Raw genomic sequence first — 17,514 nt, 5'->3', positions numbered from 1 at the left:
TAAATCACTTTCAATATTTTATTAATAAAAATCCTTGCAATCCCATTTTAAATACAGAAATGTATTTACAAAGATGTCCAAAAGACTAAAATATTTATTGGAATCGGTACCTTTTAAATATTGTGCTTTTGTAGATACATAACAAAATTTTGAATAGAAAAATATTTTATAAGGATTACACTCTGATATTATACAGATAAAAATACACATTTACTAATGCAATTACTGTATAATATCATTCAAAATGCATAGGAAGGGACACGAGGACAAAATTTTAAAGCCTTTAGTAAAAGTCATCATTATAAATCGGTGTGAAGTCACACTGAGCGTTGGACTGTTCACATATTGCATATAAAAACACCAATTCCGTGAATGTTGCGCCGTCTCGGTTTTATGGCACACGCCCAGGAGTGTGGCGGGAATGGCACAGTGTATATTGCATTTATCAGCACTGTACAGAGGAGTCTGCGTCAATGGAGGATTTAAAACCAGACAAAGGCTCCCGTTGGTCGGAGTCAGACATGGCTGCGAATCAGGCTCTCGGTGCTTGGAACCATGGCCCGTGAAAAGGAGAGCCGCTGAAGCTTGGACCTGCAGAGCGAGTTTTGACTGAAGTTGTGCTCTGCCCCTTACCAAAACTCTGCATGTTGTCTAGAACTAAAGTGCTAAATATGGAAGGAGATGTGAGACAAGTGGCAAGTGGAGATATCTTCAAGGCTGCACGGAGGTACCTGGAGAACAGATTATCACAGCTTGGAGGGCTCTTGATATTCTAGAAAATAAGCACAATAGGGGAACCAGCTGGATAATGTCCAATTTCATGGCTACCAAGTTGATTTAGTTAATTCTAGGGTGAGGGCTTAAGTAAAGTTCCCAGAATGCTTTTGGAATGTTTCATTTCAACTGCTAGCAGCAGCCAAATGAATAAAGTCCTAGGCACTCAAGGTTCTCGGCCTAAGGTGTGAAACGGAAAAGTGTGCGTTTGTAACTGGCACTCGATCAAAAACAGGTCTTGTGTTTACCATGAGATAATGCAAGTCCAGTGACTAATGAGGCAAGGGCAGACAAACTTTTAGTGAGGTCTCACATTAAAACTGAGTGAGGGAGGGGGAAGGGTTTCCTTTATTAAGTGCAAGATACTGTCTGTGGAAATTGTGTCTAGAATGTTCTTCACAGAAGAGTAATGAGGGCTGTCGGTGGCGTAGGTGTGTTTCTTGTAACTTAGAGACTGGAGCTCTTGATCAGCTGCAGTCCTATTAAGGTGTTGATTGAGTGCCCCTGATGTCAGAAAGATGACTTGAGTGCTCATTGTTTAAAAGCAAGATTGTAATCCAGAGAGGAGGGGGAAGATAAGGGACGTCCGTACAACAGCCATATCTGTTTTCTCCAAGCAATAAAGCTCAGCCTTCCTTCGGTTTTGGAACAAGAGGAGTTATTTTTCAGACAGTATTGGAGGGGTCCTTTTTCATTTTGGAGCATTGGGGTGTCAGGAGAGGATTCAATCAGAACCAAACTAAAATATCATTGCCCCGCTAGGAATAGCACCACGGGAGAGCATGTGGGTGGATATATAAGAAGATCAAGGCTTCAAAGGGCATGAAAGAGGGAAAATCGCTTGTTGCTTAAGTTGGCCAACCCCCAAAATCCATCTGCTCTGGCTAATCTCTTGGAAACCCCCAGAATTACGATTCTCAACACTTGGGGCAAGACAGGAGCTAGCCAATAGCTCATTGCCCTTCTGCTGGCACAGAGTCATCACCAGCAAGCTCCAGTGGGGGTTACGCTGTGGCAAAAATAGAAGAGCGGAGGCCAATTTTTGGAGACAGGACTGCGCTGTCCACATCTCACAAAGAGCAGTGCAAGTATGGCAAATGTCTTCACTCCAGGCCACACTGTACTCATCTGGCCATAGAGTGCAAACCCTCAGTGAAACTGTTGCAGGTCCTGGGCCTCGTCACAGAGTCTGTGTGCTCATTTTGGTCTCTACCCCCAAGGAGTGTTTGGCAGGCATACTGGTGCCCGCCTCCGAGTCAGCACTTGCCACCAGTGGGTTACGGCTGATGACCAGCTCCAGTTTGCCTCCTGCATCAGAAATCAGTGGAACAGCCAGGCAGCAGTCAAAATCTCTGGTGCGTACGTGGTTTACCTAAAAAAATTGGAGTTAAAATGAAGTATTAATCAAAGAAAACGTCCTTAAAAACAGGGTTTATCTAAGACTCCCATTTCATAAATAGTATTTTGGGCTTAAAATTACATTTATCTATACAGGAAAGGTAGGCCTTCCCTCCATATCTCAATGTGCTTAAGTAAGCTTCTGCTAAATGCTGACAGCTCAAAATTATGTAATGGAACTGAAAATATTACCCAGTGATGGCTTCCTCATATTGCAAGCGACAGTCAAGTCACTTTGCCAGGAATGGCTATGGCGATTTCCTTCAGGACACAAAATAGCCCTCTGATATATTATATTATATTATATAAATATAATATTATAAATTAGAATGAGTAACTACAATAAATAGTAAATGGGGAGAATATAATATCGTTGCTAGAGCAATTTAGGATGCGTGTAAATTCAGTTACTTAGTTGAAATGATTAACCTATTTATGACGATGCAAATATAGTATACTTTCTTAGAATGGTTAACGGCAATCTTGAACAGCATACATTATTTGCTAGAATTATTTAGGATACGTGTAAACAGGGTTTCATATACAATAAGTAACAATGCAAATGCACAATTGTGTGTAAAAGATATGTAAATGCACCACACCCAAACCAAAAGTGAGAGCAGGATTGAAAACCATCACAGAAACACTTAACTCTGTATTGTAACACCTTTACAAAAGCTCGTGAATTGTAACACCATTACCGGAGCTCATGTAAACCACTCTGAATTGACTCCCCAGTCAGAAGCTTTCAATAAACAAAGATAGTTGAAAAGGCTGACAGAAAACAGAATGACCACCACCACAGAGCAGTTCCCTGCAGACATCTGGTATTCGTCAAGAGCAAACTGCCAAGAAAAACTTAACCACTATCAGACATGTAAATTTTGCTAACCTCTAGGATAGGACAAACCAGGCCATATGCATACACTGATATTTTGTCTTGTCATCTCTTAAAGACCTCATCTGTGGCAATTCTTAACTTTAAAAAAAAAAAAATCCTTCATTCAATCTTACATGTCTCTTTTCTAGATTTGAATGTGCATCAGACATGCACATTACAGAATGACATGGAGAAAAAATTTGTTCTCGTCACCACCCCGTCCCCGTGACCACTGTCCCTGTCACCACCCCATCCCAGTGACCACTGTCCCCGCAGCATCCATACAAGCCTCAGTTCTGCAATATTTAGCTTATTTCTTCCTTATAAATCAAAGTTCTGGCTGCTGAACTAGAGAAAGATGTTCAGCTGGCAGGGCTTTGTTTATACATTTTTATCAACACAGCTAATATATTACTTTATCCTAAAAGGAAAATAGGAATTTTTTTTCTACCTTTGTCTGGTTTCTGCTTTCCTCATCTTCTCATTCAATTCCTTCCATCCACTGTCTGTCTTCTCTCTGCATCTTCCATTCGCTCTGTTACTGTGCCTTTTCCTTCACTCCCCCCAATTGGTCTGGCACCCATCTTCTTCCCTCCATTCCCCCCATAGTCTGGCATCTTCTCCCCAATCTGTTCCCAATTTCCCTTCAGCATCTTCTCCCCATTCTCTGTTCCCCATTTCCTTTCAGCATCTGTTCCTCTCCACCACCACCTTTCCCTCTTGCAGTCCGAGCATCTCCCTCCCTCCCCCTTACCTTCGCAGCGCGTTCTAAGTTTACAGAGAAACTTGCTCAAGCCGCCGGAGTCTACCTGCAGTCGCGTGCGTCTGTGGGCGGGAGCTTCTCCTCTGATGCAACCGGAAGTTGCGTCAGAAGAGAAGCTTCCACCCACAGATGCATGTGACTACAGGCAGACTCCAGCGGCTTGAGCAAGTTGCCCTGTAAACTTAAAACATGCTGCGAAGGAAAGAGGGAGGGCGATAGATAGATTTGGCCAGTAGGAAGGGAGGGGGCTGCGCGCGTTCCCTCCCTTAACTGCGGGGACAAGGCCATTCACCGCTCCACGGGGCAGTGGATGGCCTTGTCCCCGTACCTGCAGTGAGCACTTTTTCTCCCCTCACCGTTTCGGCGTGTAACCCGCAGCTAGCCACGGATAACAGCCACCGTATAATTCTCTAATGCACATGTCATAAAAAAAAAAAAAAAAAAGACAACCTAGGAGGTTCCAATTTTCTGTAGGCCCAACTTCTCCGTTAGCTACTAGGACCCTTCATGCATTAGGAAGACATTCTAGGAGGTATGACAAAATGATTTTACAGAATCAAATGAGTTGTGCATTATTGAAAAGACACACATTCTGCTGATATAATTCTATTATTATTAGATCCATTACTTGAAGGAGTCTGTCAAAGGGCTTCAGGCCACCACAATCAGCTGGTCCATTTGGGCGGATCATATTGACATAGACTCCCTTCTCCAAAAGGCCATCAGAAACACTGAAACCAAAGTCATTACTCTCAGGATCCTTTACAAGGGTCACCTATAAGGAAAAAAGAAATGTCTGTCACAAGAAAGCCTCAGAGGCAAAGGATAAAAGCCAAAGAGAGAAGGTGAAGCCTTTCATGAAATCCTTTGACTCATTCTATTCATGTTGAATACAGCACTCGACACTGCTGTTTACATGGTCTATAGACAGTTGGTATACATAAGGGTAGAACCCCATTGAACTTGTTCAATATTGGGAACTCAGAACTTATAACCTCAACTAACTAATGCAGAATACTAAACCTCACAAAAATAGTTAGTAACAGAACTCCCTTAATGACTGCAAATTATCTCTCTTAAAGAGTTATGGCATGCTCAGTGCTCATGAAGACTATTCGACAGTGGCTTCTTGTGTGTAGCGACATTTTCTTGCGGAGCCGCATGAAGATTTCCCTCGCAGAAGATCGATTACCTGCGAAACCAAGGGGAGACTCAGCCGGAGATGAGGAGCCCCTTTGCTTGGAACAAGACAATCATCTGCGGAGAGTGGCACTGTTGCATCTTTTTGAGCATGATATTTTTCAAAGGTTTTTGGGGGGGATTTTTGATGTTTGACAATTATGATTTTTGCACATTGTTTTGGGATTAAGACATGATTAGACACAAGGGGTTACTGATGAGCCTTGAAGGCCTGTTAAGTTGATGGACAGCAAGGTGAGCAGTTCTATTGCTTAAATGAGGAGCGACACTACCAGCAAGCGCATGCTTGTCAACTAAAGATAAGTGCTACATTATTGCATCTTCAATTTCTATGGTTCTGTTAAGAGGGAACACTGTAGCAGGAGTTTGCTATTGTTTAGCTGTCATAGGAACGCTGGTAGTGCAGTGATGGTTCCTCTTCATGACTTATATGTTGGAGCACTGAGCACACCCTAACTCTTTAAGCGATATAATTTGCAGTCGTTAAGGGAGTTTGTTACTAACCAAGTTTTTTTTTATTATTATATTTGTGAGGTCTAGTATTCTGCATTAGTTAGTTGAGGTTATAGAAAGGGTGAAAACGTTTCCTGCCCTACAGAAATGACAATCAGGGTAAATACTCAGGAGATTGGAACACAAGACTACTGGCAACCAGAAAGGGGATTGACATTCAAAGACTTGAGACATACCAGGGCTCATTTCGCTTTTGATAGAAGAGACTAGAAAGTGTATGCATTTATTTTGGAGGCTGCAAAATTTCTCCCTCAATACAAACCTTGTGTAGTTCAAGAGGAGTTGACGTCTCTTGACCTTCTTCCTTCACTTGCAGCTTCTCCAGCTTTTGCTGGTTTCTGCTAGTAGGTCCCAAGGAATGCTTGCTTTGGCTCTCAGTGCAATGGTGGGGGCTTCCTTTTCTCAGTGGACTCAAACCTGACTGGTTGACAGAGTCCATGAGCAGCTTACTTCCCTCAAGGCTCAAATTGTGCACACTCCCTGTCATGATTGACGCCTATGAAAGAATGAGTAGGTTAGGATCACGTTCAAAAGACCAGCCAGACACACTTGTCTGATCAGCTAGGACAGTGGCTCTTTAGCCTGTCCTGAGGGCCCATCAGCTGTTTGTGTTTCCACAATGAACACGCAAGAGATGGTAGCAGGCATGCAAATTTCTCATGAATATTCATAGTGGATATCCCGAGACCCTAAACAGCCGATGGTCCTCCAGGACAGGTTTGAAACAGGCGGATGGATAGAACACTTTGGATAGTGGAAATTGCAATGGCTCTAAGTCAACTGGGAACTAGATCTACTTTGGCAATCAGATAAAGATGTGGACCCCGTTTCCTTCTGAGAAGGGAGGTAATGCCAAAGCTATAGATCATAATATGCCAAATATAGTCTATTCATATTATACTCTAGTTCCTATCTTGGTGGGGAACTATTCTGTGAACGCCTTCAAACAATGCTTGGATAGAAATGAAAGGAATTAAAAGTACAATGATTCCTTTCATTGTGTCATTTAAGTGGGCATCAGGGAACAGAGCCAAGAAAGGGTTGGACTACAAAGTCCTTTCACAAACAATACCCTCTCTCCTGTTCTGTGCTGGATTTTTACCATTTCGTTACTGAACTCGTGCTTCAGTTTCCTTTCAGCTAACCATATATCATTTTTTTCATAAAATTTGCTGCACAACCAAATTCCTGTATTCCATGGATTCCTAAGGACACCTAGCACTGCCTCGACACTCGGGTGCATTTCACACCATTAGGCAAGGTTGCAGTGCCCTAGAATGCTTGGTGCAGGAAAATAATTCAACCTAACCAGATGAACTTTCACACACCATTTTATTTCTATCGTATGGCGGTAAGGATGCATCAAATAGAAGACAAAGCAGGAGTTGGTAGGATGGAGAGGGGAGGAGGAAGGATAAATGACAGCACAAGATTTTTAAAGGTGGCCACCTTTGTAAGTCCATGCAAGTGAACGCACAGCTCGAGCTGATTCTGCCATACGGTCACTTACACGAAGCCAGAGGATCAGTTTCAGGTTGCTACCCAATAGTTATGTGGGTACTAGCCAATAGTCAGTGTTGGCAGCTGCTTAGCTAACCTGACAAAGTTAGGACAGCTAGTTTGGGGGCCTACATGCCTGGTTAACTACGCAAGCACTCTAAATATTACTGGCAGCCACATAGCTTCTGCCTCTGAAACACGCCTCTTCTGCCCACTTTCAAAATGGCTGCTTAGGGCCGATATCCAGGTGCATTGCCGCTGAATGGGATTTAAGCAGGCAGTACCCTCTCCTGCTTGCTTAAATTGCTTTGAAAATTGGAAAATAGGTGTGTGAGTAAGGGAGGGGGACATGACAACTGACAAAATCTCTGAAATATGAGCTTGTAAACTTGGACTCAGGTTTGTCAAATTTCTTCCCACTAATACCATTGAATGCCGACATTTGCTTGGTTAAGTTAAACTAATTATTTCACATGTCTTTGCTTTTGGGACTTGGCTGTTTCTGACATTTGAGAGGCATTATGATTGAGAGTCTAGTTAGAAACAAGGCGATTTCATATTTGCAAAGCTATTTATAGACAGATACCTGCTTTAAAACAAAGTTTAAAATTTAGCAAAAACAAACACACAAAACTACAGTACCTCAATCTCCCTCAAAAGCTCGGATTGGCCGCATGTTTCCAAGTCCTCCAAAGCCTCTCCAAAAACTTGCCAAAAACTATCCTCAGGCCCAGTCTCAAGGTCGTTATGGCGGCTGGAGTATCTGTTGTAACGTAGGAATCAAAAATGATCAGCTATCTTCTGCAGCGGCAAAGCCACAGGGCCACACCCAACGGCTCAACTCCTTGAAGAGTCTTCATATACAAAGCAAACAACATGAGTTTTCAGGCAAGAGACCCATCCATGCATCTACTAATGGGTACCAGTCCTTCAATGGATGGGGGAAGTTGGTGCAACAATGTCAGATTCCGGAAGGGGGCAAAACAAACAGTGACTGTAGGAAGACTGTAGTTTTAGGAAGACGATTTGGTGAAATAAAGAAGTGAAAGAAGAAAGGATGCATTATGGGTAAACCGGGAGCCTCAGGCGGTTAGTACGGGGGCGTGTGATGAGACAGGTCTCAGATCTGAGACATAGAACACCTGAGAAGAGAGAGAAAACACAGAGGAGAACAGACATGGTGAGAAAATGAGTAAGATATTAGGTCGCTGTGGGATTAAATAATATAAAATGATGAAAATTAAATGATTGAGTTCAGCTACACAAGTCATCCCACCTATAGAGGGAAAATCCACTCCACCCACGAAACAGCTGAACAGATGGCTGGTGTTCTAGGAGTCAATAGGAAATGGACAAACTGTTTGCCAAGGTTTTCAATGATCTAATAGCATGAAAATGAGACCCGCTGGGTATAGGCTGGATGGCTTTCTTTCACTTAGGGTTTATTGGTTCTTGATATTAAAGACTTAAGCTCCCTCATCTGCTCCCCTAACTCATTTACACACTCAATTCCACACTGCGTTGGATATATGCTTGTCACATATTGGAATGTAGATAATGTGCGATGTCATGTTCATCGATTTTATAGAATTTTAGGACTGGAAACTACCTAGACTTAAGGCGGTATATATCAAGGAATTAAATAAAGAAACTAGCCCATAAGAGAGAGCAAAGGGACAAGGCGGCTTCCCCTGTCCACACATGAGGCAGAATCTCCATCTCCACATACTGTTCTCCTTTCCCCTTAGCTGCACCTCGGCACACACTTTCAGAGTACTGAACTTAAGTTTCTACTCTGGAAGAATGGCTTAGCCTCTCTATGCATCCAATGGCCAAATCTTTCTGTGATATGTTTTGGTACCAGGAGGGGGGAAACCTGGAAAAGGCGGCTCACAGTTAGGTGCTGATCTGCAGAGAGACCGCCTCAGAATACTGATAGTGTGTGTTACATTATACTAATAAGTGGGGTTTTATACCTTATACCTATCAGAAACAGCAGAAAATCAATAAAGTTAAATAGAAAAGATTTGGAGGCTATGTTGAATATACAGGAACAATTTGAAATAAATTCAGAATGAAAAAAGAGGGGAAGAACTGAACGTTACAAGTGGCAAAAAAATGTGCTGAAGTCTAGACTTTGTTCGTCAATAATCACTAAAAATGTAACTTTCAAACTACCTTCATGCTCCCCCCCCAAAAAAAAAAACAAAAAACCCCAACAACTCATTGCATTAGTGATTAATTTAGGAAACAGGTTGCTAAGTGCTACATGTGCTCAGACTGGGGCTTTCTGCTTCTCTCCAGCTTCTAGAAAGTGGGGCGAGAAAGCCCTAAACTGAACCTTAATGGGCCCAAAATCTCTCTGCCTGTGGGGAGAGCAATGAAGAACATGTACAGTGGTGAGAAGGTTGTACAAGTCTGACTGTATTACGTAGAAGAAGGATGAGAAGAGACAAGAGTCATCAAATCTGTCCCCAGATCCCTCTGTTTAAAGAATGGATACAAGCTAAAAACTTAAGACATGTAAAATTTAGCACATGTTCTGTACCAGTCTGCAAGTCTCAGTTCAGATATTAAGATCAAAGCTATCAAAAGTGCAAGTATTTGATCTAATCTAAGCCTGTATCATCTGGGGCTCGACTCGGTTTACATACGACTTCAATAAACAGGGAAATCATGTGAATTACTAAACAAAGACCACTCTGTAGTACCATTTCCCCCAAACTGTTCAAATAGCATATAGTAGCCATGTTCTTGCTCCTAAGTGGTCTTACAATTTAGGGGCCACATTATTAATGTGTGGTATAACAACACAATTAGCAGGGGATTCACTAATCCTAGTAAATCCTACAATAATTTAATTGCATGTTCCTCATCACGTTAATGTATAATAGGCCCCAGCATGGTGGACCCACTATCTTAAGGGTCCAGTGTGAACAAGCCCCTTCCATCCTTTTCTAGAAATTTCACAGGCTCTATGGTGGTTCAGCAGGGAGCAGCAGCAATCCCCTATTCCTTGTCTTGGTAGTGCTGATTTCCACCTGCCCTCTAATGGTAGTCTTAAGGTACTTCTACTGAATGTCACGCATAGTAGTAAAGTAATACCATAAGACTACTGCTAATGAACAGTGTGGGGGGGGCTTTCACCTTCCCAAAGTTAAACCTTTTAATTTGCTTCCCCAGTCTAGATGGAACCTTTGCATCATCTACATACTTTCAGACAGATGAATAAAACAAGATTCCTGTAACGCTTCCTACCCACCTAGTTGGCTTCTCCCAGTCTTCACTGAAGCTTCCATCCACATAGGGGTAGCTTTTCCTCTGTTCTGTGGGAGGGGTGTTATTCTTCTGTCTTCTGGGGACCCACTCATGTGGCTGCAACGCAATGCCCACAGCCTGAGGCATGTAAGTACCTGAAGCAGAAAGGAACCAGCAACACTTAAGTCCCATTATGGAGCAACAAACTGGATGATGGCAAAATGTACTCGTTAATACAAAAGGGTAGAGTCGGTTTGATATTGACTTTTCCTTGCTAGCCTGTAACTAAAACTTTGGTGAAATTTTGGCTATTCCAACCGTATCCTCTTATATCCAAGTTTAAGCCAGAGAAGCCTTGCAGTTAAATGGTGCGACTGGAACACTCCATGAGGTACGCATTGATTTTTTAAAAAAAATTTGAATCTAATGGAATGTTGGATAATATTATATACAAAAGTTAGTTAGGTGTCATCGACTCATGGTCAAGTCCTAGCGACTTGATGAATTACAGACCTAACAAGAGATCGGTTTTCCACTCCACTTGTATTTTATAGACGTCTATCATATCTCCCCTGAGCCGCCTCATCTCCACGCTGAAGAGCCCTAGCTGCTTTAGCTACATAATGATGAAAATTTTCAACAAGTGCCCAAACTTAAAAACGGCTTAAGTTTTCAAAAACTTAGAAAATCGGTATGTTTTCAAAACTTTATGAAATGATATATAAGACGGAATAAGTCTAATCTGGAAAAGAATCTCATTCCAAACTTTGACACCTTCATGAAAGGTGCGCTCCAAGATTGATTTGTAGCGAATCTTCGTCATAGTTGGATTCGCTGAGTAAAAATGTTTTCTCATATTGGTTTTAAAAATATTACAATGCAAGTTCTTGGAAAGTCCCCTAGTCCTTGTTCTTCTCAAAGTGAACAATTGGGTCAGGATTTACCCAATCCACTCCAGGATTCTGTGGACAAGGGGTGGAGGGAGGAAGAACGTAGTGTGTGTCTTATTTCCAGTCTGTGTCTATATAGTATGTGGATTTTATGTAAACCTAGGCAGTTTACATAAAATCCAAGTTTAATAAAAATGTGATTGATCGCCTATCTTAAATTCTAAGAAAAAACGGGGCATTACAAGTTAAAAATACTGAACAAAAAAATGTTTCTAATAAAAATACATAGAAGGGGAGGGGACACACAATGACACACTATACGGTATCGTGGGACACAAAAGGAGAAATGGTCGAAGAATACATCATATAAATTTAGGATGGGGGAAACCAAAAGAGTGGGAAAGATATGAAGGAAGGGGGATGAAAGGGAAGGCAGCTGGGGCCAAGAGGAGTTTATTATTTCAAAGAAGCTTTTCAGTGCCACCCATTTATTACACAGGACAGCTATCAAGGTTCACCTTGACTTCCATAGCCAGCATCCAGAGCTGACCCATCCCAGGATTCCAGGGCACTGTCTACACTGGGAACAGTGGTCGAGTAGATATCGGAGAGTTTGCTCATCTTCTGAGAGTCCGTCAGCTCCTCCTCTGGGTCACTCACATCATTCAAGCTCTTCGAGTGCAACCCTGACAACAAAACAAGGCAGCAAGTAGCATTTTCATTCTACCCCTAATGTGGGGCTCTGCCTTCAGTGTGTCCAAAGCATAATTCTGCCTTTGTTAAAGACATTTATTTATTCGATTAATGTAGCCATCCCCCCTCCCCCCCCAAAGAAGCTCAGAACGCATTTTCCCTCTCTGTCCCAGCAGGCTCATGATTTATCTTAAAGTACCTGGGGCTGTGAAGAATTAAGTGACTTGCAACGCAGGATTTGAACCCACAATCTCAGGGTGCCGAGGCTGTAGCTTTAACCACTGCACCACATTCTCCTCCAGCCATATAGAACAATGAAGCTATGAGGCATCACAATCTCAGCTCTGGAATGTTGCTGCTCTTTGGGTTTCTGCCAGGCATTATGACATCAGAGAAAGGAATTGGGCCTTGTATACCACCTTTTTGTAGTTTCAAGCATTTTCCCTGTCTGCCTGGGGCAGTGGAGGATTAAGTGACTTGCCCAGTGTCACAGGGATTGAACCCAGAACCTCAGGGTGCTGAGTCTGTAGCTCTAACCACTATGCCACACTTTCCTCCCTTTGTAACAACCATTTGCTTCCAAACTTTTCCAAACTTCCACCTCTCATATTGCTGAGAATAAGTTCAAGGCTTTTCTTAAAACTGCCAGTGACTTTCAAGCAGTTGTGTTCCCACAAACACCTTCCTGTCTTGGGACGTTTCAGAGGCAGCCCTTTGCATTTCACTCGGCTGAAGAAACTCAGCTCTGCGCCTGCAGATTTTTAATTCAATTTATTTAAATACTTATATGCCACTGACAATGGAATGCACATAAGCTTTTCACAAACCAACATACTATTAAAATTGTTAACATTAAAACAAGGCCCGATATGGTAAGATTCCCAAAAGAGCTTGCCACTTCCACACCTGACACGATTCTCATTTCTTTTACCATTTCAAGCACAGAAAGGAGGCACATGAGTTTATTGTACTCACTTTCTGCTTGTTTCTTAATCTTTAATGTTACAGTTTCTCCAGCCATCTGTAGAAGGTGAATGGCTTCACTTAAGGGCTTCCCCTTCAAGCTCACATTATTAATAGCCAAGATGCGGTCCCCTACGTGGATGGCTCCGGTCCTAAGGAAGAAAAAAACCCACAAAACACATGGAAGTTTTTACGACACAAATCTGTTCTGGCACACCAAATTAGAGAGTTTCTCTGTGTTGTGAACAAATGTGTGAAAGGAACCCTAAAATACCCCACATACATGAAAATTGGAGGAAAGTGTTTACTTCATTTGGCTTTTTTGGCGGCAAACATCCCTCCATCTTCCCCCCTCTTCTGGTCTGGCAGGGTTCCGAGCATGAGCCTGCTCCTATGTACAGAGCAGAGCTCAGAGATACAAAGACCAGTTTATAAGTGAAAGGGGAAGAAAAGCAAGAAAGATGTGGTAAGAGCAGAGAAGCAAGAGTTGGAGACTGCTTGAAAAGGGGTCGTGGGGAGGGCTGAGAGGTCAAATGGTTTAGAAAAAGAGTTGGTACTGGGTAGCATGGGAGAATTTATTTGCTCAGTTACTCAAAGTGAAAGAATACCAACTGAACGGTCTTGCATGGACCGATTTGATCTTCCTCTGCCATCATGTACAATGTTATTATAAAGTACCACTGACCAAAAGCTGGGATTGCACGTGTTCTGGCAGCTTTGCATTCAGGCACAGTGGTTTCCAAGCAGGAAGCAGAGGATCTGCATTTCCTATCAAGCAGGGCAGGGTATGAGTGGGATATGAAAGGCTTTTCCTCAGTGACACCCTGCCCTGCATCTGTCAGTCAGGCATCAATATCCCAACCCAATGTACCCCTATCAACCCTGGGAGAATCCACATACTCCAACAATAGACTACAGGAAAAGGAACACGATTTGTAATGGTCTTTAAATACTCTGCTAATTGCAGCCACGCCCAGAACATTCAAGTTCTTAGCGATGGTGGTTCCTTCTTCGGCAGAGCTCTTCAAACTGTTCCTTGAGCATCTCTAGGGATGGCTGTGCAGTTTCCTAATCAAGTCATACTAGAAACCACCAATGTTAAATTATTCAGAAGGCTTCTGTACAACAGACCAGCATTTCTAGCTTTGGACATTCTTGCCACACACATTATCTGGCTGCTTGAAAGTCTGCAGAAGATGGAGCTCAAGAGCTCCCACTGAGCTTTTAAGGCCAGCCTCCTGAGAGCTAAGTCCAAAAGGATCCTTTAGCCTTGGTGCTTGCATCTAAATGAAAAATAAGGAGGAGTGGGGTAGGAAGAAAAGTGACGGCGAATGCAGATCCCATGAATCATAAGGAGGCAGCAGCAGCATTCTGCCACTGGGCCTATAGTTACGAGATGCGAGGGGATGGGAAAAATGCACAAGGAACTGAGGGTTTTCAGTTGAGAAGCGAGAATGAAAGGAAAGACCTGCACCGGGGGGAGGGGGATGCAGAAATAAGCATCACAGGGTCAGATTTAAGATTAGGGCTTTTCCAGGTAATGAATCCCTTAGATCTTCGGGGAGGAGTGACCACCTTTAGGATTTCTGCATACCTTTAATCAACCCTTCCCCTTCTCCCCCAAATCTGTCTTATATTTACTGATAAAACCCTTAGAACGATCCATTAACAGAACATTTTTTCTCTCGGCTTTTAACTAGACACTCCTGATTTCAGCCCATGCTCCAAGTCCAGTAGCTCAATAGGATTTTGCCCCAATCCCTTAGCAGGATGAGAAAGAACACCCCCTGAAGCTCACCTCTCTGCCAGTCCACGCTTTGTCAGTCCTGAGATGACAATGGGATCGAAAGGCTCCTCTGTTCCTGAGATTGTTATCCCCAGGGGACCCCCATAGCGCTTCAGCTCCACCGTATAGATAATGGCACCCGTTGTCTCTTGTTCATCTGGAAGGGAAGATGGGAGGATGGTTAGAGCAACAGATCAGTTTTGCTTTTTCTTAAGTTTGACCTTCCACTGAATTATCTGCAGCCTTGTAATGAACTTCTCTTCCTGGCCAACTCTCCCTTTCTGACAATTCTATGCACGGGTTACTGGGACTCGCTGCATGAATAGGGTTGAAAAAAAATAAAAGATGACATTTGGCCACACCCCATTCTTCCCCCAGCTCCGTCCCCAGGAACCTCCCTGAGCTCGAAGGCTGCATTTGGAAGCTTTTGCACATGCACGAATGTCAGCAAAATGACATCACCCACATGCAAAGGCTTCCAGACGCAGCCTCCGAGCTCAGGATTTCCAAAACCCGGACAAACTGCCGGATTTTGGAAATCCCTCCGGGTGCCCAGACAGTCCTCTAAAAACCCTATGCACGAGCAACAAGTGGATTAGATCAAAGGCCCATCTAACCCAGCACCCTAACTCCCACAGTGGCAGCACAAAGTGCATTCAGAAGAACAGATGTTCTGCCCCCATTTTACATGGGCATGTTCTCAGTATAAGTGTTTGTGCTAAGATGCATGAGGAAAGTGTGCTCTGTGGACTTAAATCCCCAGAGGGCTTTGCTTCTAGAGAGCTAGGCTGCATCCACAGAGCTTAAGCCCGCTCATCTCCCCACCCCCCCCCTTCTTGTTCACTCAGAGAGAACATGTATTTTGTAGACTGCATGGCTGTATGAGAACCTGTGTTTAGCATTGTTCTCCCACTAGGTTTTCACCCTTTATTTCTAACACAGCTTAGTTTTATATCTAAGTCTGGAGAACAATGTTATATCTACAAGGTGTGGACACACTCCCAGCTCCCTTTTTGGAAAGGGGAAGCTGGTAGAGTGAGAAGATTATGTGACAGAGCTGAACTGACTTGAAGTCATCAATTGTGAGTGTTTATTCTTTACCTCATGTTATTAAAGAAAGTTGTTCAAGAAATAGAGTCCTTGCTTTCGGTACAAAGCCTGAGGAGACTTCAGAGGGAGGAAATCTACAAAAGCTGTAGCTGTATAGTGAGCTATGGTCAGCACAACAGACTAAGTGTAGACTAGCCATCCCCCATTCTGCCCTTCCAGGCAAGCAAGACATTGAATGTTAACTGGCTTTCACTTGTACCTCCTCTGGTTTTATTTGACAACATGTCCACTGATGACATGTGATCAGAAACAGAGAAAGGTCCCAGGCACAGTGCACAACTTCCTACACATGTTGCTCGAAGACAGATTCCTGAGTCTGTGTACAAATGATTCTCCAAGTTGCCCTTCTCTGATTTTGCAGGTGCGCTTTATCATTTCTGAGACAGGCTGATCAAAAACAGAATCTACGAGAATCTTATATTTATAAATGTGCATTACTTTGTATCTTTCTTTACCAAGATGCATCCACCACTTTCTGTTAATTCATGAAGTTTGGTGGATCTCTATGGAGTTCTTCACCAACTGGGGTAGAGTGCATGGAAATGTCTTTATAACATTGCTATGCAGCTCTATCTTCCTTGTTGGACAGGCTGGATGGACCGAGCAGGTCTTTATCTGCCGTCATTTACATGTTACTATGGGAGGTCATACCTGAGTTGTCTTCATCCTTCCTAATCTTCAGTTTCACCAGTTCCTCACACTGCCTCAGAATCTGCACTGCATCTTCCATGGAGCAGTTATCAAGACGAATGTTATCGATGGCCAACAGCTTATCTCCCGGCTCCAACGTTCCTGTTCTGTGGATAATCCAGGTTCAGAACATGCAGGGGGGGGGGAAAAGCGAAAAAAAAGCAAAGACAGAATTAATTCTTTTGTCTGCTAATTTTCAATTCTACTGCTATTTGATTGGACAGTGCTTTTGAATTCCAATCCCAGCCACAAACAAAATTTTTGCTCCCAGGTTATGGGCTAACTCAACCAGCCTCTTCGTAATCTCTGGACCTTCCTGTTTATTTTTATCCCTTCCAGAAGGATTTGTATTAATAATTTGCAAAGCTGGTTCTGCCATGTGACTGGTCCTGAAAAGAGCATGATTTATTTATCTTCCTAGGAATATCTAGATCCATCTTAAAGTGGGAATCCATCTAATCTATTTTGAAATGCAAAAAAATAATCTATTTCTGACTTGTGCACCTAATCTAATCTAAATCTTGGGTTTATATACCGCATCATCTCCGCAGATGGAGCTCGACACGGTTTACATGGTTAGGGAAGGAACGGAACTCCAGTGGAATTATATAAGTATGAGAGAAGAGAGGTTGGTGTGAGAGTGCCAAATCTGTCAGTTAAGTATTTAAATCTTTCAGGATTACACACATTCCTTCAATCTATAAAATGTTCAATAACCTTAGAAACCGGACGTCCAATTGTCCAACACTCAATTTTGATGGATAAGCTGGGGCTTTACTTTTCACAAAGAAATACATTAAGAGTAAACACCAGGGACCAAGAGAAGACACTGCAGCCTTCACTCCCATAGTCACAAAAGCCAGAACCTTTCCCTCTTGGTAGAGCAGAGATGACAGAAGTACTTTCCGTGAAAAAGCAGACACAGCATTTATTTCAGCACCACAGACTCGGAGGGAGAGATGTTGACCAATCAACTGCTGAAGAAGACAACCTGAAATATGTGTAACAAAGCCCAATCCCAGATTCCAGAATTAATTACTGTTTCAGTTTTGTGAAAGTCTTTTCTGTAATTAGCCAATGTGATAATGAAGATATG

At 42.7% G+C, this 17,514-nt stretch overlaps 1 protein-coding gene across 8 annotated transcripts in view; it reads right to left on the bottom strand.

Moving 5' to 3' along the window:
* GRIP2 (glutamate receptor interacting protein 2) overlaps nt 1-17,514 on the bottom strand; it is a 223,587-nt gene continuing 206,073 nt past the window's right edge. For 5 of the 8 annotated variants that reach the window (XM_033925931.1, XM_033925930.1, XM_033925934.1 and 2 more), the window contains 9 exons: nt 16,380-16,525; nt 14,631-14,775; nt 12,845-12,984; nt 11,695-11,862; nt 10,291-10,441; nt 7,671-7,791; nt 5,791-6,024; nt 4,444-4,590; nt 437-2,146 (listed from right to left, as the gene is read on the bottom strand). In XM_033925931.1, the coding sequence (XP_033781822.1) occupies nt 1,955-2,146; nt 4,444-4,590; nt 5,791-6,024; nt 7,671-7,791; nt 10,291-10,441; nt 11,695-11,862; nt 12,845-12,984; nt 14,631-14,775; nt 16,380-16,525 (1,444 nt within the window). In that variant the 3' untranslated portion in view covers nt 437-1,954. The other 3 variants (XR_004537330.1, XM_033925935.1, XM_033925936.1) reach the window with 3 other exon arrangements.

This window comes from Geotrypetes seraphini, chromosome 17, assembly GCF_902459505.1.
Source record: "Geotrypetes seraphini chromosome 17, aGeoSer1.1, whole genome shotgun sequence".
Taxonomy (NCBI): Eukaryota; Metazoa; Chordata; class Amphibia; order Gymnophiona; family Dermophiidae; genus Geotrypetes; species Geotrypetes seraphini.
This window is presented reverse-complemented; position numbering and strand designations above follow the sequence as displayed.